General features: G+C 46.3%; 1 protein-coding gene across 2 annotated transcripts in view; it reads left to right on the forward strand.

Annotated features, from left to right (window-relative positions):
• Nucleotides 1–23,088, forward strand: part of LOC129831624 (contactin-5-like) — an 804,231-nt gene that overhangs the window by 296,513 nt on the left and 484,630 nt on the right. For both annotated transcript variants that reach the window (XM_055894962.1, XM_055894963.1), the window contains one exon: nt 19,907–20,024. In XM_055894962.1, coding sequence (XP_055750937.1) covers nt 19,970–20,024 — 55 coding nt within the window. In that variant the 5' untranslated portion in view covers nt 19,907–19,969. The remainder of the gene's footprint in view (nt 1–19,906; nt 20,025–23,088) is intronic.

The raw sequence follows: 23,088 nt of genomic DNA on the forward strand, positions 1-23,088 counted from the left end.
TGGTGGTGTGTAACAGGACTCTATAATACAGTAGATCTGGTGGTGGTGTGTAACAGGACTCTATAATACAGTAGATCTGGTGGTGTGTAACAGGACTCTATAATACAGTAGATCTGGTGGTGGTGTGTAACAGGACTCTATAATATAGTAGATCTGGTGGTGGTGTGTAACAGGACTCTATAATATAGTAGATCTGGTGGTGGTGTGTAACAGGACTCTATAATACAGTAGATCTGGTGGTGTGTAACAGGACTCTGTAATACAGTAGATCTGGTGGTGTGTAACAGGACTCTGTAATACAGTAGATCTGGTGGTGGTGTGTAACAGGACTCTGTAATACAGTAGATCTGGTGGTGTGTAACAGGACTCTGTAATACAGTAGATCTGGTGGTGTGTAACAGGACTCTGTAATACAGTAGATCTGGTGGTGGTGTGTAACAGGACTCTGTAATACAGTAGATCTGGTGGTGGTGTGTAACAGGACTCTGTAATACAGTAGATCTGGTGGTGGTGTGTAACAGGACTCTGTAATACAGTAGATCTGGTGGTGTGTAACAGGACTCTATAATACAGTAGATCTGGTGGTGTGTAACAGGACTCTATAATACAGTAGATCTGGTGGTGTGTAACAGGACTCTATAATACAGTAGATCTGGTGGTGGTGTGTAACAGGACTCTATAATACAGTAGATCTGGTGGTGTGTAACAGGACTCTATAATATAGTAGATCTGGTGGTGTGTAACAGGACTCTGTAATATAGTAGATCTGGTGGTGTGTAACAGGACTCTGTAATATAGTAGATCTGGTGGTGGTGTGTAACAGGACTCTATAATATAGTAGATCTGGTGGTGGTGTGTAACAGGACTCTATAATATAGTAGATCTGGTGGTGGTGTGTAACAGGACTCTATAATATAGTAGATCTGGTGGTGGTGTGTAACAGGACTCTATAATACAGTAGATCTGGTGGTGGTGTGTAACAGGACTCTATAATACAGTAGATCTGGTGGTGGTGTGTAACAGGACTCTATAATACAGTAGATCTGGTGGTGGTGTGTAACAGGACTCTATAATACAGTAGATCTGGTGGTGGTGTGTAACAGGACTCTATAATACAGTAGATCTGGTGGTGGTGTGTAACAGGACTCTATAATACAGTAGATCTGGTGGTGGTGTGTAACAGGACTCTATAATACAGTAGATCTGGTGGTGGTGTGTAACAGGACTCTATAATACAGTAGATCTGGTGGTGGTGTGTAACAGGACTCTATAATACAGTAGATCTGGTGGTGGTGTGTAACAGGACTCTATAATACAGTAGATCTGGTGGTGGTGTGTAACAGGACTCTATAATACAGTAGATCTGGTGGTGGTGTGTAACAGGACTCTATAATACAGTAGATCTGGTGGTGGTGTGTAACAGGACTCTATAATACAGTAGATCTGGTGGTGGTGTGTAACAGGACTCTATAATACAGTAGATCTGGTGGTGGTGTGTAACAGGACTCTATAATACAGTAGATCTGGTGGTGGTGTGTAACAGGACTCTATAATACAGTAGATCTGGTGGTGGTGTGTAACAGGACTCTGTAATACAGTAGATCTGGTGGTGGTGTGTAACAGGACTCTGTAATACAGTAGATCTGGTGGTGGTGTGTAACAGGACTCTGTAATATAGTAGATCTGGTGGTGGTGTGTAACAGGACTCTGTAATATAGTAGATCTGGTGGTGGTGTGTAACAGGACTCTGTAATATAGTAGATCTGGTGGTGGTGTGTAACAGGACTCTGTAATACAGTAGATCTGGTGGTGGTGTGTAACAGGACTCTGTAATACAGTAGATCTGGTGGTGGTGTGTAACAGGACTCTGTAATACAGTAGATCTGGTGGTGGTGTGTAACAGGACTCTGTAATACAGTAGATCTGGTGGTGGTGTGTAACAGGACTCTGTAATACAGTAGATCTGGTGGTGGTGTGTAACAGGACTCTGTAATACAGTAGATCTGGTGGTGGTGTGTAACAGGACTCTGTAATACAGTAGATCTGGTGGTGGTGTGTAACAGGACTCTGTAATACAGTAGATCTGGTGGTGGTGTGTAACAGGACTCTGTAATACAGTAGATCTGGTGGTGGTGTGTAACAGGACTCTGTAATACAGTAGATCTGGTGGTGGTGTGTAACAGGACTCTGTAATACAGTAGATCTGGTGGTGGTGTGTAACAGGACTCTGTAATACAGTAGATCTGGTGGTGGTGTGTAACAGGACTCTGTAATACAGTAGATCTGGTGGTGGTGTGTAACAGGACTCTGTAATACAGTAGATCTGGTGGTGGTGTGTAACAGGACTCTGTAATACAGTAGATCTGGTGGTGGTGTGTAACAGGACTCTGTAATACAGTAGATCTGGTGGTGGTGTGTAACAGGACTCTGTAATACAGTAGATCTGGTGGTGGTGTGTAACAGGACTCTGTAATACAGTAGATCTGGTGGTGGTGTGTAACAGGACTCTGTAATACAGTAGATCTGGTGGTGGTGTGTAACAGGACTCTGTAATACAGTAGATCTGGTGGTGGTGTGTAACAGGACTCTGTAATACAGTAGATCTGGTGGTGGTGTGTAACAGGACTCTGTAATACAGTAGATCTGGTGGTGGTGTGTAACAGGACTCTGTAATACAGTAGATCTGGTGGTGGTGTGTAACAGGACTCTGTAATACAGTAGATCTGGTGGTGGTGTGTAACAGGACTCTGTAATACAGTAGATCTGGTGGTGGTGTGTAACAGGACTCTGTAATACAGTAGATCTGGTGGTGGTGTGTAACAGGACTCTGTAATACAGTAGATCTGGTGGTGGTGTGTAACAGGACTCTGTAATACAGTAGATCTGGTGGTGGTGTGTAACAGGACTCTGTAATACAGTAGATCTGGTGGTGGTGTGTAACAGGACTCTGTAATACAGTAGATCTGGTGGTGGTGTGTAACAGGACTCTGTAATACAGTAGATCTGGTGGTGGTGTGTAACAGGACTCTGTAATACAGTAGATCTGGTGGTGGTGTGTAACAGGACTCTGTAATACAGTAGATCTGGTGGTGGTGTGTACACAGGACTCTGTAATACAGTAGATCTGGTGGTGGTGTGTAACAGGACTCTGTAATACAGTAGATCTGGTGGTGGTGTGTAACAGGACTCTGTAATACAGTAGATCTGGTGGTGGTGTGTAACAGGACTCTGTAATACAGTAGATCTGGTGGTGGTGTGTAACAGGACTCTGTAATACAGTAGATCTGGTGGTGGTGTGTAACAGGACTCTGTAATACAGTAGATCTGGTGGTGGTGTGTAACAGGACTCTGTAATACAGTAGATCTGGTGGTGGTGTGTAACAGGACTCTGTAATACAGTAGATCTGGTGGTGGTGTGTAACAGGACTCTGTAATACAGTAGATCTGGTGGTGGTGTGTAACAGGACTCTGTAATACAGTAGATCTGGTGGTGGTGTGTAACAGGACTCTGTAATACAGTAGATCTGGTGGTGGTGTGTAACAGGACTCTGTAATACAGTAGATCTGGTGGTGGTGTGTAACAGGACTCTGTAATACAGTAGATCTGGTGGTGGTGTGTAACAGGACTCTGTAATACAGTAGATCTGGTGGTGGTGTGTAACAGGACTCTGTAATACAGTAGATCTGGTGGTGGTGTGTAACAGGACTCTGTAATACAGTAGATCTGGTGGTGGTGTGTAACAGGACTCTGTAATACAGTAGATCTGGTGGTGGTGTGTAACAGGACTCTGTAATACAGTAGATCTGGTGGTGGTGTGTAACAGGACTCTGTAATACAGTAGATCTGGTGGTGGTGTGTAACAGGACTCTGTAATACAGTAGATCTGGTGGTGGTGTGTAACAGGACTCTGTAATACAGTAGATCTGGTGGTGGTGTGTAACAGGACTCTGTAATACAGTAGATCTGGTGGTGGTGTGTAACAGGACTCTGTAATACAGTAGATCTGGTGGTGGTGTGTAACAGGACTCTGTAATACAGTAGATCTGGTGGTGGTGTGTAACAGGACTCTGTAATACAGTAGATCTGGTGGTGGTGTGTAACAGGACTCTGTAATACAGTAGATCTGGTGGTGGTGTGTAACAGGACTCTGTAATACAGTAGATCTGGTGGTGGTGTGTAACAGGACTCTGTAATACAGTAGATCTGGTGGTGGTGTGTAACAGGACTCTGTAATACAGTAGATCTGGTGGTGGTGTGTAACAGGACTCTGTAATACAGTAGATCTGGTGGTGGTGTGTAACAGGACTCTGTAATACAGTAGATCTGGTGGTGGTGTGTAACAGGACTCTGTAATACAGTAGATCTGGTGGTGGTGTGTAACAGGACTCTGTAATACAGTAGATCTGGTGGTGGTGTGTAACAGGACTCTGTAATACAGTAGATCTGGTGGTGGTGTGTAACAGGACTCTGTAATACAGTAGATCTGGTGGTGGTGTGTAACAGGACTCTGTAATACAGTAGATCTGGTGGTGGTGTGTAACAGGACTCTGTAATACAGTAGATCTGGTGGTGGTGTGTAACAGGACTCTGTAATACAGTAGATCTGGTGGTGGTGTGTAACAGGACTCTGTAATACAGTAGATCTGGTGGTGGTGTGTAACAGGACTCTGTAATACAGTAGATCTGGTGGTGGTGTGTAACAGGACTCTGTAATACAGTAGATCTGGTGGTGGTGTGTAACAGGACTCTGTAATACAGTAGATCTGGTGGTGGTGTGTAACAGGACTCTGTAATACAGTAGATCTGGTGGTGGTGTGTAACAGGACTCTGTAATACAGTAGATCTGGTGGTGGTGTGTAACAGGACTCTGTAATACAGTAGATCTGGTGGTGGTGTGTAACAGGACTCTGTAATACAGTAGATCTGGTGGTGGTGTGTAACAGGACTCTGTAATACAGTAGATCTGGTGGTGGTGTGTAACAGGACTCTGTAATACAGTAGATCTGGTGGTGGTGTGTAACAGGACTCTGTAATACAGTAGATCTGGTGGTGGTGTGTAACAGGACTGTTAAATGAGCTGGAAGCTACACATGCCGCTGTGTGCTGTCAGAGGGTAACTCTCTCTCTCTCTCTCTCTCTCGAGATGGTGGGGAAGCTGAGGCTGGGCCTAGTTATGCTATGGAGGGTGGTGTAGATGATACTGGCCCTAGTCATGCTATGGAGGGTGGGGTAGCTGAGGATGGCCCTAGTTATGCTATGGAGGGTGGGGTAGCTGAGGCTGGCCCTAGTCATGCTATGGATGGTGGGGTAGCTGAGGCTGGCCCTAGTTATGCTATGGAGGGTGGGGTAGCTGAGGCTGGCCCTAGTTATGCTATGGAGGGTGGTGTAGCTGAGGCTGGCCCTAGTTATGCTATGGAGGGTGGTGTAGATGATGCTGGCCCTAGTCATGCTATGGAGGGTGGGGTAGCTGAGGCTGGCCCTAGTCATGCTATGGAGGGTGGTGTAGATGATACTGGGTCTAATCAGGTTATTCTAGTGGATGAGGATAGTATAGTGGGGAAGTGTAAGAGATTAGGGGGGGAGGAGGAGGGTGTCAAGCGGAAAAGGAAAAAGGGTGTGGACAAAGGCACCATGGAAATGTTGCCTGTTGCTGTGGGTGAGGCCCTAACCAGAGAGAAAGAGCAGGTGATCAGGGTGGGAGATAGAGAAGAGGAGGAAAGTGAGTCTGAGGAAGAGGATGAGGAGTTATTTTTTTCAGACTCCTCTTCAATTGGCCCGGAGCTGACAGCCAGTCAACCAGAGGGGTCTAAGTACACGTTGAGAGAACTGACAAGGTTCCTGAATGAGACTAAGGGGAAAAAAGTTAATGATGTCCCCTAACACTCCCACTGACACTGAATGAGGCTCTTCCCCATTTCTGTCTTTTGTAAAATCCATTGTACAGTTCCAGTCACCTCCGATCACCAGCATCTCCTCAGGCGCTACTTGTGAGAGTTCCTGTCTAAGACTCCCAAATAGAACCCCTCTTTCTCTCCCTGTATTAGGCGCATACACATTTATAAAAACAAAACCCATGCTGTTAATTTCTGCTTTAACAACAAGCAGCCTACCCCTACACACCTCCTTTGAGGAGCAAATTTTTACAGACAGACCCGGTGCAAAAAGGACTGCCACCCCTGCACTAAGATTTGTCCCATGGCTCAACACACTTGCCCCTTTCCACCAGAGCCCCCAATCAACTTCATTCACCACATCACTATGCGTCTCCTGCAGAAATAACACATGTACTTTCTTTTGTTTTACATATTCACCCAACACACTCCTCTTTCCCGCATCTCTGGCGCCATTTATATTAAGCGAGCCTACCCGAAGAGTCTCCATAAGAAGTGGGAGAAAAGCCAGCAGAGAAATAGACCAATAGCAAAGCTCAAAAAGCCCCAGTGTCAGAAAGAAATTAAACATTTAAACAGTGTGTGAAGGTAAACCTTTACGCACTGTTGTGACCCACTTCCTCAACCTAAACCGTTTCCTGGGTGAGAGGACACCATGCCCCTCATTTCTCATAGCATGTTGTACTGATCTTAAACTTTCTAGGATCAGGAAAAAAAGCCTCAAGATTAAACCTGTCTAGGACTAGGGTGCCGCTAGCGGCACACCCCCCCACCCCCACTGAAAAGGCAGAGCTGCGAAATTCAAAAAAAATTTTTTTTTTAAATATTTAACTTTCACACATTAAAGTCCAATACAGCTAATGAAAGACACAGATCTTGTGAATCCAGCCAACATGTCCGACTTTTAAAATGTTTTACAGGGAAGACACAATATGTAAAGATGTAAATCTATTACCTAAAAATACATTAGCATAATCCACCATCTTTTATTTGTCCACCAACACCAGTAGCTATCACCAATTCGGCTAAACTAAGATATTTATAGCCCCTAACCAAGAAAAAAACTCATCAGATGACAGTCTGATAACATATTTATGGTATGGGATAGGTTTTGTTAGAAAAATGTGCATATTTCAGGTAGCTGGCATAGTTTACAATTGCACCCACCGTCACAAATGGACTAGAATAATTACAATGAGCAACGTGTTTACCTAACTACTAATCATCAAACATTTCGTAAAAATACACAGCATACACTAATCGAAAGACACAGATCCTGTGAATACAGACAATATTTCAGATTTTCTAAGTGTCTTACAGCGAAAACACAATATATCGTTATATTAGCATAGCACATGTGCAAACATTACCCCAGCATTGATTCTAGCCAAAGAGAGCGATAACGTAAACATCGCCAAAATATATTATTTTTTTCACTAACCTTCTCAGAATTCTTCCGATGACACCCCTGTAACATCACATTACAACATACATATACAGTTTGTTCGAAAATGTGCATATTTAGCCACCAAAATCATGGTTAGACAATGAGAAATGTAGCCCAGCTGGTGAGAAAATGTCCGTGCGCCATATTAGACAGTGATCTACTCGTATACATAAATACTCATAAACGTGACTAAAAAATATAGGGTGGACAGCGATTGATAGACAATTTAATTCTTAATACAATCGCGGAATTACATTTTTTAAATTATCCTTACTTTTCAATACAGTTTGCGCCAAGCGAAGCTACGTCAAAAAACATGGCGTCCTAAGCCACTAACATTTTGACAGAAACACGATTTATCATAATAAAAATGTCCTACTTTGAGCTGTTCTTCCATCAGTATCTTGGGCAAAGGATCCTTTCTTGGGTCTAATCGTCTTTTGGTGGAAAGCTGTCCTCTTGCCATGTGGAAATGCCAACTGCGTTCGGAAGCCGTTTCAAAAATTACATGATTACCATAAATAGTGACAACAGCGCCCCCAGCTTTAACAGGTTAAGGGTGATGATATTACAACCAAATAGTTAACTTTTATGAAACAATCCCTTGAAAACTGCATGCAGTTGTCAATGCTCTTATCAGAGCTGGGGATCAGAGCTGGGGATCAGAGCTGGGGATCAGAGCTGGGGAAAATTGAACGCTCTGCACCTTATTGGTAATAACCGATATAAATGCCTCTGAGATTTCTCTGCTGATCTCCTCCTCTTGTCTATGCAGTGTGTGGATGGTATACACACACACACACACACACACACACACACACACACACACACACACACACACACACACACACACATCAGCCAGCTGGCAGAGCAGAAGCCTGGCTGATGTTGACCAGTCAAGTGAGATGAACCTCAGACATACTGGCTGACTGAAGGCCCTGGCCCACATGACTTAATATACACCAGAGACTCTCTACAGTCTCTCCTCCTGACAAACAGTCAACACTAGGAAGCCTGGAGGAGATTTTCATGATGCAATGCAGCTCTCCTCTCAGTCACCGCTAGGAAGCCTCTCACCTGTGGAGAGCATAATAAACTATTGTGAATTGCAGAGTTGTTGAGAGTGTAGTGGTTAGGAGGTTCTACCATTCTCTATGTGTCTGGGTGACAGAGTTGTAGAGAGTGTAGTGGTTAGGAGGAGGTTCTACCATTCTCTATGTGTCTGGGTGACAGAGTTGTTGAGAGTGTAGTGGTTAGGAGGAGGTTCTACCATTCTCTATGTGTCTGGGTGACAGAGTTGTAGAGAGTGTAGTGGTTAGGAGGAGGTTCTACCATTCTCTATGTGTCTGGGTGACAGAGTTGTTGAGAGTGTAGTGGTTAGGAGGAGGTTCTACCATTCTCTATGTGTCTGGGTGACAGAGTTGTAGAGAGTGTAGTGGTTAGGAGGAGGTTCTACCATTCTCTATGTGTCTGGGTGACAGAGTTGTAGAGAGTGTAGTGGTTAGGAGGAGGTTCTACCATTCTCTATGTGTCTGGGTGACAGAGTTGTTGAGAGTGTAGTGGTTAGGAGGAGGTTCTACCATTCTCTATGTGTCTGGGTGACAGAGTTGTAGAGAGTGTAGTGGTTAGGGGATTCTACCATTCTCTATGTGTCTGGGTGACAGAGTTGTTGAGAGTGTAGTGGTTAGGAGGTTCTACCATTCTCTATGTGTCTGGGTGACAGAGTTGTAGAGAGTGTAGTGGTTAGGAGGAGGTTCTACCATTCTCTATGTGTCTGGGTGACAGAGTTGTTGAGAGTGTAGTGGTTAGGAGGAGGTTCTACCATTCTCTATGTGTCTGGGTGACAGAGTTGTTGAGAGTGTAGTGGTTAGGAGGAGGTTCTACCATTCTCTATGTGTCTGGGTGACAGAGTTGTTGAGAGTGTAGTGGTTAGGAGGAGGTTCTACCATTCTCTATGTGTCTGGGTGACAGAGTTGTAGAGAGTGTAGTGGTTAGGAGGAGGTTCTACCATTCTCTATGTGTCTGGGTGACAGAGTTGTTGAGAGTGTAGTGGTTAGGAGGAGGTTCTACCATTCTCTATGTGTCTGGGTGACAGAGTTGTAGAGAGTGTAGTGGTTAGGAGGAGGTTCTACCATTCTCTATGTGTCTGGGTGACAGAGTTGTAGAGAGTGTAGTGGTTAGGAGGAGGTTCTACCATTCTCTATGTGTCTGGGTGACAGAGTTGTTGAGAGTGTAGTGGTTAGGAGGAGGTTCTACCATTCTCTATGTGTCTGGGTGACAGAGTTGTTGAGAGTGTAGTGGTTAGGAGGAGGTTCTACCATTCTCTATGTGTCTGGGTGACAGAGTTGTAGAGAGTGTAGTGGTTAGGAGGAGGTTCTACCATTCTCTATGTGTCTGGGTGACAGAGTTGTAGAGAGTGTAGTGGTTAGGAGGAGGTTCTACCATTCTCTATGTTCCTGACATGTCTTGTTGGGAAGATGGTTTTAAATATCCTTGTCTGGTTCTGTTCTGTTTTAGTGATTGATGTTTTTATTTTAGTTTATTTTATTTAACCGTAATTTACCTACGCATGTCAGTTAAGAACAGATTATTATTTACAATGACGGCCTCCAAAGGGCAGAAGGCCTCCTGCGGGGACAGGGGCTGTAATGTGTGTAGCTGGTGTAGATGAGTCAGGCGCAGGACAGCAGATATGAGTAATGTACGCAATTTACTCAACAATAATTACAATACACATCAAATAAATCCAAGGCCACACATAACGGACCGCAATACAATAAACAATCACTCACAAACAAATATGGGAGAACAGAGGGTTAAATAATGAACATGTAATGGGGTGATTGAAACCAGGTGTGTAAGACAAAGACAAAACAAATGGAAAATGAAAGTGGATCGGCGATGGCTAGAAGGCCGGTGACGTCGACAGCCGAACGCCACCCGAACAAGGAGAGGGACCGACTTCGGCGGAAGTCATGACAGGGGCTTGGGATTAAAAATGAAAAATAAATACAATATAAATATAGGACAAAACACATATCACAACAAGAGAGACAACACAACACTACATAAAGAGAGACCTAAGACAACAACATAGCAAGGCAGCAACACATGACAACACCGTATGGTAGCAACACAACATAACAACAATATGGTAGCAACACAACATGGTAGCAGCACGAAACATGGTACAAACATTATTGGGCACAGACAACAGCACAAAGGGCAAGAAGATAGAGACAACAATACATCACACAAAGCAGCCACAACTGTCAGTAAGACAATCACATGAATGAGTCTTTGAATGAAGAGTTTGAGATAAAACTGTCCAGTTTGAGGTTTGTTGCAACTCGTTCCAGTCGCTAGCTGCAGCGAACTGAATAGAGGAGTGACCCAGGGATGGGTGTGCTTTGGGGACCTTTAACAGAATGTGATTGGCAGAATGGGTGTTGTACGTGGAGAATGAGGGCTGCAGTAGATATCTCAGATAAGGGGGAGTGAGGCCTAAGAGGGTTTTATTAATAAGCATCAACCAGTGGGTCTTGCGACGGGTTTACAGAGATGACCAGTTTACAGAGGAGTATGGAGTGCAGTGATGTGTCCCTTAACCTGTTGGGGATGGGGGCGCTGTTTAGACTATTTATGCTAATTTGGCTAATTTTTGAAACGGCTTCCCACAAAATCCTTGATCGTACAATATGCATATTATTATTATTATTGGATAGAAAACAGTCTATAGTTTCTATAGGAGTTGAAATTTTGTCTCTAAGTGGAACAGAGCCCATTCTACAGCAATTTCCCTGACATGGAGTCAGATTTGAGAAATGTTGGCCACTCTTCTGAAGTCAGTTAAAAGGGCACTGTCGTTGCTATGACTATACGGACACTTCTTACGTCTTCCCCTGGATGCCTTTACGTGATGACGATTCCAATGGGGTCGATTGCGCGTTCACAGGCCCTACAAATGAAAAAACCCTGAAGCTAGTCATTCTTTTGGAGCTGCGTCATGCGCCTAGAGGACATCGGCGCGCACCTGTTCCAAGCGTTAGTTTAGCCTGTTATATTTCTCCGGTCATCTTTTCACTCGTTATAGGAGTTAAAAACATCATAAGGTAGTTAATTTAAAGCGTTTTATAGCAATTTATATCCGTTTAGTGCGATTTTGGGACATTTATTTTTGCAACGATGTGAAAAGTTGGGCATGCTTTTCAGTTCATCCCGAACGCAGTTGACATTTCCACATGGCAAGAGGACAGCTTTCCACCAAAAGACGATTTCTCCCAAGAAAGGATCCTTTGCCCAAGATACTGATGGAAGAACAGCTCAAGGTAGGACATTTTATTATGATAAATCGTGTTTCTGTCGAAACATTTTAGTGGCTTAGGACGCCATGTTTTTTGACGTAGCTTCGCTTGGCGCAAACTGTATTGAAAAGTAAGGATAAATTAAAAAATGTAATAACGCAATTGTATTAAGAATTAAATTGTCTATCAATCCCTGTCCACCCTATATTTTTTAGTCACGTTTATGAGTATTTATGTATAAGAGTAGATCACTGTCTAAGTGGCGCAAGGACTTTTTCTTTACCAGCTTGTCTACATTTCCCATTGTCTAACCATGATTTTGGTGGCTAAATATAAACATTTTCGATCAAACTGTATATGCATGTTGTAATGTGATGTTACAGGAGTGTCATCGGAAGAATTCTGAGAAGGTTAGTGAAAAAATTAATATCTTTTGGCGATGTTGACTTTTATCGCTCACTTTGGCTAGAATCAATGCTGGGCTGCTAATTGCTACGTGCTAAGCTAATATAACGATTTATTGTGTTTTCGCTGTAAGACACTTAGAAAATCTGAAATATTGTCTGTATTCACAGGATCTGTGTCTTTCGATTCGTGTATGCTGTGTATTTTTACGAAATGTTTGATGATTAGTAGTTAGGTAAACACGTTGCTCATTGTAATTATTCTAGTCCATTTGTGACGGTGGGTGCAATTGTAAACTATGCCATATACCTGAAATATGCACTTTTTTCTAACAAAACCTATCCCATACCATAAATATGTTATCAGACTGTCATCTAATGAGTTTTTTTGTTGGTTAGGGGCTATAAATATCTTAGTTTAGCCGAATTGGTGATGGCTACTGGTGTTGGTGGACAAATAAAAGATGGTGGATTATGCTAATGTGTTTTTAGGTAATAGATGTACATCTTTACATATTGTGTCTTCCCTGTAAAACATTTTAAAAATCGGAAATGTTGACTGGATTCACAAGATCTGTGTCTTTCATTAGCTGTATTGGACTTTAATGTGTGAAAGTTAAATATTTAAAAAAAATATTTGTTTTGAATTTCGCGGCACTGGTTTTTCAGTGGGGGGGGGGGGGGGGTGTGCCGCTAGCGCCACGCTGATCCAAGACAGGATAAGGAGCTTTGGTGTCAAATCTGATGGCCGCATGGTAAAGAACATCTAGCTACTCGAGAATACCCTTACCTGCCGATCTATAAATTACGTCTCCGTAATCTAGCATGGGTAGGATGGTCATCTGAATCAGGGTTAGTTTGGCAGCTGGGGTGAAAGAGGAGCGATTGCGATAGAGGAAACCAAGTCCAGATGTAACCTTTAGCCTCCAACTTTGATATGTACTGAGAGAAGGACAGTGTACCATCTAGCTATACTCCTCTGTAAACTGGTATGAGGTGACAACCTCAAGCTTTAAACCCACAGAAGTAGCAATAACACCTGTGGGAAGTGGGGAATTCTTCTTACCAAACCACTTTACCACAGAGTAAGCTAGAAAACTAGCAAAGCTTTGTTGTAGAGCATTTAACACAAAATTCGGGGAGGGGCCAGCTGAATATAAGACTGTATCATCTGCATATAGATGGATGAGAGAGCTTCCTACTGCCTGAGCTATGTTGTTGATGTAAATTGAGAAGAGCATGTGGCCTAGGATCGAGCCTTAGGATACTCCCTTGGTGACAGGCAGTGACTGAGACAGCAGATTTTCTGACTTTATACACTGCACTCTTTGAGAGAGGTAGTTAGCAAACCAGGCCAAAGACCCCTCAGAGACACCAATACTCCTTAGCCGGCACACTAGAATGGAATGGTCTACCGTATCAAAAGCTTTGGCCAAGTCAATAAAAATAGCAGCACAACATTGCTTAGAATCAAGGACAATGGTGACATCATTGAGGACCTTTAAGGTTGCAGTGACACATCCATAACCTGAGCGGAAACCAGAGAGAATACTATAGACATCAAGAAAGCCAGTCAGTTGATTATTGACAAGATTTTAAAACACTTTTGACAAGCACGGAAAAATAGAAACAGGCCTGTAACAGGATCAGCTTTGATCTCCCTGTTTAAATAAATGACAAACTATGGCTTTCTTCCAAGCAATGGGAACCTCCCTAGAAAGGAGAGGCAGGTTAAAAGGTTGGACTTGGCTTGGTGATAATAAAACATACAGCATAGATGTGATAGATGTGTAGAATATCAATCAGCAAGTAGAGATACTGAGGTGCAAAGGAGCAAAACAATTAATAAAATAAATAACAGTATGGGGATGAGGTAGTTGGATGGGGTTATTTACAGATGGGCTATGTACAAGTGCAGTGATTTGTGAGCTGCTCTGACAGCTGGTGCTTAAAGTTAGAGAGGGAGATATGAGTCTCCAGCTTCAGTGATTTTTGCAATCGTTCCAGTCATTTTCCAATCGTTCCAGTCATTTTCCAATCGTTCCAGTCATTTTCCAATCGTTCCAGTCATTGGCAGCAGAGAACTGGAAGGAAAGGCGCCCAAAGGAGGATTTGGCTCTGTGGGTGACCAGTGAAATATACCTGCTGGAGCGTGTGCTATACATTAGAAGGGGTCGGAGATGGGGAAATGTTGGACGGTAAGGAGGCATGGAGTCAAATAGGAATCCTGACTTAATGAAGTGGTGTTTAAAGAGCTCAGCCATGTGCTTCTTGTCAGTAACAACCACATCATCAACATTAAGGGACATGGTTGAGGAGGAGGGTTTATTCTCCAGGTCTTTAACCGTTTTCCAGAACGTCTTGGGGTTAGACCCACAGAGAGAGAACTGCTCCTTAAAGTAGCTAACTTTGGCCTTCCGGATAGCCTGAGTGCACTTATTTCTCATTTACCTGAATGAGAGCCAGTCAGCCTGAGTATGTGTGTGTCAAGCCTTTCGCCAAATGCAATTCTTGAGGTGGAGTAACTCTGCAAGATCACGGTTGAACCAGGGGCCTGTTTTCAATTCTCATTTCCTTTATGGGGGCGTGTTTGTAAACAATTCCACTGACAATATCAAAAAAGAAGGAGCGTCTTCAACAAAGGGGATCAAGCTGATTCTATACCATTTTACAGAGGGGATCAAGCTGATTCTATACCATTTTACAGAGGGGATCAAGCTGATTCTATACCATTTTACAGAGGGGATCAAGCTGATTCTATACCATTTTACAGAGGGGATCAAGCTGATTCTATACCATTTTACAGAGGGGATCAAGCTGATTCTATACCATTTTACAGAGGGGATCAAGCTGATTCTATACCATTTTACAGAGGGGATCAAGCTGATTCTATACCATTTTACAGAGGGGATCAAGCTGATTCTATACCATTTTACAGAGGGGATCAAGCTGATTCTATACCATTTTACAGAGGCCAGGTCATGAAGGAAGGCTTGCTCATTAACGTTTTTTAGCAAGCGTCTGTGACAAATCAGGACAGGTCATTTCACTGAGCAGCCACTACGAACACAGGCTGTAAAACAGTGATCACTAAGGTCATTACAGAAAAACAGCAGACAAACACAGAGAGTGAGAGATTGTCTCCATGGCTTAGGGTTAAGGTTAAGACGTTTTAGGATATGATTGAAAACAGAGAGATTGTCTCCATGACTAAATACCCAACCCTAACCCTAACTATATCAGTTGATCTGACTGCAGTTCACTTCTTCTGATCTCCACACAGCAGACAACCTGTAACGGGCTTCCTCCTTCTCCTCATCCGAAGAGGAGTAGCAGGGATTTGACCAACGTGCAGCGGGTTGTGGATACATAATGATTTATTAGACAAAACGGAAAAACACGACAAACACTTGAATAATTACAAAACAAATAAACTAATGTAGACAGACCTGGACACGAACTTACATACAACGTGAAGAACGCATGAACCAGGAAAACAGACGACATAAAACGCACGAACTAACAAAAACCGGAACAGTCCCGTGTGGCGTAACATACAGACACTGACACAGGAGACAGACACCCACAACGAACACTGTGAAACAACCTTGCTAAATATGACTCTCAATTAGAGGAACGCCAAACACCTGCCTCTAATTGAGAGCCATACCAGGCAACCCTTAAACCAACATAGAAACAGACAACATAGAATGCCCACCCAAACTCACGTCCTGACCAACTAACACATACAACAAACTAACAAAAATAGGTCAGGAACGTGACATAACCCCCCCCTTAAGGTGCGAACTCCGGGTGCACCAGCACAAAGTCTAGGGGAGGGTCTGGGTGGGCATCTGACCACGGTGGTGGCTCAGGCTCCGGGCGCTGTCCCCACACCACCATAGGCACTCCCCGCTTCTGTATCCCCCTCCCAATGACCACCCTCCAACTAAACCCACCTAAATGAAGGGGCAGCACCGGGATAAGGGGCAGCACCGGGATAAGGGGCAGCACCGGGATAAGGAGCAGCACCGGGATAAGGAGCAGCACCGGGATAAGGGGCAGCACCGGGATAAGGAGCAGCACCGGGATAAGGGCAAGCACCGGGCTGAGGGACTCTGGCAGGTCCTGGCTGAGGGACTCTGGCAGGTCCTGGCTGAGGGACTCTGGCAGGTCCTGGCTGAGGGACTCTGGCAGGTCCTGGCTGAGGGACTCTGGCAGGTCCTGGCTGAGGGACTCTGGCAGGTCCTGGCTGAGGGACTCTGGCAGGTCCTGGATGAGGGACTCTGGCAGGTCCTGGATGAGGGACTCTGGCAGGTCCTGGATGAGGGACTCTGGCAGGTCCTGGATGAGGGACTCTGGCAGGTCCTGGATGAGGGACTCTGGCGGGTCCTGTCTGGTTGGCGGCTCTGGCAGATCCAGTCTGGTTGGCGGCTCTGGCAGATCCAGTCTGGTTGTCGCCTCTGGCAGATCCAGTCTGGTTGGCGGCTCTGGCAGATACTGTCTGGTTGGCGGCCCTGGCAGATCCTGACTGACGAATGGCTCTAGCGGCTCCTGACTGACTAACGGCTCTGACGGCTCGGGACAGACGGGCGGCTCTAATGGCTCGGGACAGACGGATGGCTCAGACGGCGCTGGGGAGACGGATGGCTCAGACGGCGCTGGGGAGACGGATGGCTCAGACGGCGCTGAGGAGACGGATGGCTCAGACGGCGCTGAGGAGACGGATGGCTCAGACGGCGCTGAGGAGACGGATGGCTCAGACGGCGCTGGGCAGACGGATGGCTCAGACGGCACTGGGCAGACGGATGGCTCAGACGGCGCTGGTGAGACGGATGGCTCTGGCCGGATGAGACGCACTGTAGGCCTGGTGCGTGGTACCAGAACTGGAGGTACCGGGCTAAGGACACACACCTTCAGGCTAGTGCGGGGAACAACAACAGGGCACACTGAACTCTCAAAGCGTACTATAGGCCTGGTGCGTGGTACCGGCACTGGAGGTATCGGGCTGAGGGCACGCACATCAGGGCGAGTGCGGAGAGAAGGAACAGTGCGTACAGGGCTCTGGAGACCCACAGGTGACTTAGTGCGTGGTGCCGGAACTGGAGGCACCCGGGCTGGAGACATGCACCATAGGACGAGTGCGTGGAGAAGGAACAGGGCTCTGGAGACACACTGGAAGCCTGGTGCGTGGTGTAGGCACTGGTGGAACTGTACTGGGGCGGGGAGGTGGCGCCGGAAATACCGGACCGTGCAGGCGTACTGGTTCCCTTGAGCACCGAGCCTGCCCAACCTTACCTGGTTGAATGCTCCCCGTCGCCCTACCCATGCGGGGAGGTGGAATAACCCGCACCGGGCTATGTAGGCGAACCGGGGACACCATGCGTAAGGCTGGTGCCATGTATGCCGGCCCGAGGAGACGCACTGGAGACCAGACGCGTTGAGCCGTTTTCATGACACCTGGCTCAATGCCCAATCTAGCCCTACCAGTGCTGGAAGGTGGAATAACCGGCACCGGGCTATGAACACGTACAGGAGACACCGTGCGCTCTACTGCGTAACACGGTGTTCGCCCGTACTCCCGCTCTCCACGGTTAGCCTGGGAAGTGGGCGCAGGTCTCCTACCTGCCCTCAGCCCACTACCTCTAAGCCTCCCCCCAATAAATTTTTTGGGCTGACTCACAGGCTTCCTACCGTGTCGTCGTGCTGCCTCCATTCGCCGGTATCCCTCCTCACACTGCGCCAGAGAATCCCAGGCTGGCTCCGGCACTCGCCCTGGGTCGATTGCCCACCTGTCGATCTCCTCCCACGTAGTGTAGTCCAGATTACGCTCCCATTTCCATGCCTCCTTGCGCTGCTCCTGTTGCCGCTTTTCACGCTGCTTGATCCCGCATAAGTGGTGGGGAATTCTGTCACGATCGTCAACGGGACTGAGAGAGGACCAAGGCGCAGCGCGTGGAAAGTACATCTTCTTTTATTTTAAAGTAGGGAAAAACAAAAACAACAAACAGAACAGACGACCGTGAAGCTATACAAACATCAGTGCTGACACTAAACACTTCAACATAGACAATTCCCCACAAACAGCTAAAGCCTATGGCTGCCTTAAATATGGCTCCCAAACAGAGACAACAATAACCAGCTGTCTCTAATTGAGACCCAATTCAGGCAACCATAGACTTTCCTAGAACCTACACTCAACCATAGACACAGCTAGACACATTCACTCAACACAAACCCATACACTACACCCAACACCCCCTTTACCATATAACCACCCAAAAACCGACAAAACACAAACATTCCCCATGTCACACCCTGACCTAACTAAAATAATAAAGAAAACAAAGAATACTAAGGCCAGGGCGTGACACAACCTGAAGGGGATATGTGCATCCCAAATGGTACCCTATTATGTAGTGCACTACTTTTGACTATGACCCATAGGGAATATGGTACAATTTCGGATGCACCCTTGGTCTTTTCCAACGTAGCTAGTTCTGTGTCTAGACAAACAAAAACATACTCACCCCTAAAGTACATCTCATCACAGTCCAATCTGTTGGTAACACTGTATCTTTGCCATTTCACCGCTAGTTGGAACAGTAAGTCAGGAAATGGATTCTGAAGCAGAAAGAACCTTTAGGTCTGCTGCAAGTCTTTTTTATGGTCCATAGTGCAGGAGGGATTAAAAAAAAGATATATATATTTCACCTTTATTTAACCAGGTAGGCCAGTTGAGAACCAGTTCTCATTTACAACTGTGACCTGGCCAAGATAAAGCACAGTAGTTTGACACAAACAACACAGAGTTACACATGGACTAAACAAACATACAGTCAATAATACAGTAGAAAAATCTATATACAGTGTGAGCAAATGAGGTAGGATAAGAGAGGTAAGGCAATAAGTAGGCCATGGTGGTGAAGTAATTACAATATAGCAATTGTATGGAGGGATGGAAAGACACAGAGAGAGGATGGAGAGAGAGAGAGGGATGGAGAGAGAGATGGAGGTTGGAGAGAGAGAGGGATGGAAAGACACAAAGAGAGGATAGAGAGAGAGGGATGGAGAGAGAGAGGGATGGAAAGACAGAGAGAGGATGGAGAGAGAGAGGATAGAGAGAGAGAGGATGGAGAGAGAGAGAGGATGGAGAGAGAGGGATGGATAGAGAGATGGAGGATGGAGAGAGAGAGAGATGGAAAGACACAAAGAGAGGATAGAGAGAGAGGGATGGAGAGAGAGAGGGATGGAAAGACAGAGAGAGGATGGAGAGAGAGATGGAGGATGGAGAGAGAGAGGGATGGAAAGACACAGAGAGAGGATGGAGAGAGAGAGGGATGGAGAGAGAGATGGAGGATGGAAAGAGAGAGGGATGGAAAGACAGAGAGAGGATGGAGAGAGAGAGGGATGGAGAGAGAGAGGGATGGAAAGTCAGAGAGAGAGGATGGAGAGAGAGGTGGAGGATGGAGAGAGAGAGGGATGGAAAGACACAGAGAGAGGATGGAGAAAGAGAGGGATGGAAAGACAGATATAGAGAGAGAGATGATGGAAAGACACAGAGAGAGGATGGAGAGAGAGGGATGGAGAAAGAGAGGGATGGAAAGACAGATATAGAGAGAGAGATGATGGAAAGACACAGAGAGAGGATGGAAAGACACAGAGAGAAGATGGAGAGAGAGATGATGGATAGACACAGCGATGGAGGATGGAGAGAGAGGGATGCTCCGAGGTTTTTTTTCTTGTAGGGAAATTCAACCAATATGAGGTTGTCCATTGAGAGATGTTGTTGTCGTCCTAGACATAGCTTTAAACCTGCTGACAACAACTAGTTGAATGTTGATGTGTTTGTTTCCCAGGTACAGCTTTAATGAGGAGTCAGACCTAACAACACTGCTGAAGGGGGGCCCACATGAACAAGTATGGGGTCGCCATGGAAACCGCTTCTCCTGCTGTCCGTCATCAGTGGCCTTTCAGGTAATATAGTAGGGTTGTATTAGGTGGTGTGGTTGTATATATATATATGTATTATTCAACTTTTGTTTAACTAGACAAGTCCGTTGTTAGGTTCTAATTCTCAGAGTAAAACCTCTGCGGACATTATGAAAGCTTAACCAAGTTTAATTCTTCACAGAAGGTCAATACAGCTGCATTAGACAAAAATAGTTTCACACAAGCACTGATATTTAACAGTTCCTCATAGGCTGAGTCTCCTCCTACACATCTGTACAAACATCAGTGTTTACTGCCAGGCAGGACACTGGTGATACGGGCCATAAACTTTTATTTCTCCCTTAAGGTGCCCTGACCTTAACCCCCCCCTCCATCACTAATCCATGGCTCTCTCCCCTTATCAATGCCTGCCCTGACCTCAACCCCCCTCCATCACTAATCCATGGCTCTCTCCCCTTATCAATGCCTGACCTCAACCCCCCCCCCCCCTCCATCACTAATCCATGGCTCTCTCCCCTTATCAATGCCTGCCCTGACCTCAACCCCCCTCCATCACTAATCCATGGCTCTCGACCCTTATCAATGCCTGACCTCAACCCCCCTCCATCACTAATCCATGGCTCTCTCCCCTTATCAATGCCTGACCTCAACCCCCCTCCATCACTAATCCATGGCTCTCTCCCTTTATCAATGCCTGACCTCACCCCCCCCTCCATCACTAATCCATGGCTCTCTCTCCCCTTATCAATGCCTAACCTGACCTCAACCCCCCTCCATCACTAATCCATGGCTCTCTCCCCTTATCAATGCCTGACCTCAACCCCCCCCCCCCCCCCCTCCATCACTAATCCATGGCTCTCTCCCCTTATCAATGCCTGACCTCAACCCCCCTCCATCACTAATCCATGGCTCTCTCCCCTTATCAATGCCTGACCTCAACCCCCCCCCCCCCTCCATCACTAATCCATGGCTCTCTCCCCTTATCAATGCCTGCCCTGACCTCAACCCCCCTCCATCACTAATCCATGGCTCTCTCCCCTTATCAATGCCTGACCTGACCTCAACCCCCCTCCATCACTAATCCATGGCTCTCTCCTCTTATCAATGCCTGACCCACCCCCCCCCCCCTCCATCACTAATCCATGGCTCTCTCCCCTTATCAATGCCTGCCCTGACCTCACCACCCCCCCCCCCCCCTCCATCACTAATCCATGGCTCTCTCCCCTTATCAATGCCTGCCACATGTAATCGCTTCCCTGCACTCAACACTTCCAAGCTTAGTTGAATACACCATTCACTTCAGGTCTAGACCCTCCACTATATATCTTCCTCCTATAACCATTACCTTCCTCCTATAACCATTACCTTCTGGTGTAGACCCTCCACTATATACCTTCCTCCTATAACCATTACCTTCTGGTGTAGACCCTCCACTATATACCTTCCTCCTATACCCATTACCTTCTGGTGTAGACCCTCCACTATATACCTTCCTGCTATAACCATTACCTTCTGGTGTAGACCCTCCACTATATAACTTCCTCCTATACCCATTACCTTCCTCCTATACCCATTACCTTCCTCCTATAACCCTTACCTTCTGGTGTAGACCCTCCACTATATACCTTCCTCCTATAACCATTGCCTTCTGGTCTAGACCCTCCACTATATACCTTCCCCCTATAACCATTACCTTCTGGTGTAGACCCTCCACTATATACCTTCCTCCTATAACCATTACCTTCTGGTGTAGACCCTCCACTATATACCTTCCTCCTATAACCTCCTATAACCATTACCTTCTTGTGTAGACCCTCCACTATATACCTTCCTCCTATAACCTCCTATAACCATTACCTTCTGGTGTAGACCCTCTAAACCTCAGCATTCTATCAGTGAATTGAACCCAACACAGTTAAGAACAAACTCTTATTTACAATGATGGCCTACCAGAGAACAGTTGGTTAACTGCCTTGTTCAGGGGCAGAACGAAATATTTATACCTTGTCAGCTCAGGGATGGTGGGGTTGTATGTGGATGGTGGGGTTTTGTGGGGGTGGTGGGTTGTATGGGGGTAGTGGGGTGGAGGGGTTATATGGGTTGGTGGGGTTGTGGGGTTGTATGGGGTGGTGGGTTGTATGGGGTGGTGGGGTTGTATGGGGGTGGTGGGTTGTATGGGGTTGGTGTGGTTGTATGGGGTTGTGGGGTTGTATGGGGTGGTGGGGTTGTATGGGGTTGTGGGGTTGTATGTGGTGGTGGGTTGTATGGGGGTGGTGGGGTTGTATGGGGTGGTGGGTTGTATGGGGTGGTGGGGTTGTGGGGTTGTATGGGGTAGTGGGGTGGAGGGGTTATATGGGTTGGTGGGGTTGTATGGGGTTGTGGGGTTGTATGGGGTGGTAGGGGTGTGTGGGGTTGTGGCGTTGTATGTGGTGGTGGGTTGTATGGGGGTGGTGGGGTTGTATGGGGTGGTGGGTTGTATGGGGTGGTGGGTTGTATGGGGTTGGTGGGGTTGTGGGGTTGTATGGGGTGGTGGGGTTGTATGGGGTGGTGGGGTTGTGGGGTTGTATGGGGTGGTGGGGTTGTGGGGTTGTATGGGGTGGTGGGATGTATGGGGTGGTGGGTTGTATGGGGTTGGTGGGGTTGTATGGGGTGGTGGGTTGTATGGGGTGGTGGGGTTGTATGGGGTGGTGGGGTTGTGGGGTTGTATGGGGTGGTGGGTTGTATGGGGTGGTGGGTTGTATGGGGTTGGTGGGGTTGTGGGGTTGTATGGGGTGGTGGGTTGTATGGGGTGGTGGGTTGTATGGGGTGGTGGGGTTGTGGGGTTGTATGGGGTGGTGGGGTGGTGGGGTTGTATTGGGTGGTGGGGTTGTATGGGGTGGTGGGGTTGTATTGGGTGGTGGGGTTGTATGGGGTGGTGGGGTGGTGGGGTTGTATGGGGTGGTGGGGTGGTGGGGTTGTGGGGTTGTATGGGGTGGTGGGGTGGTGGGGTTGTATTGGGTGGTGGGTTGTATGGGGTGGTGGGGTGGTGGGGTTGTATGGGGTGGTGGGGTTGTATTGGGTGGTGGGGTTGTATGGGGTGGTGGGGTGG

This window comes from Salvelinus fontinalis, chromosome 33 (genome assembly GCF_029448725.1).
Source record: "Salvelinus fontinalis isolate EN_2023a chromosome 33, ASM2944872v1, whole genome shotgun sequence".
Classification (NCBI taxonomy): Eukaryota; Metazoa; Chordata; class Actinopteri; order Salmoniformes; family Salmonidae; genus Salvelinus; species Salvelinus fontinalis.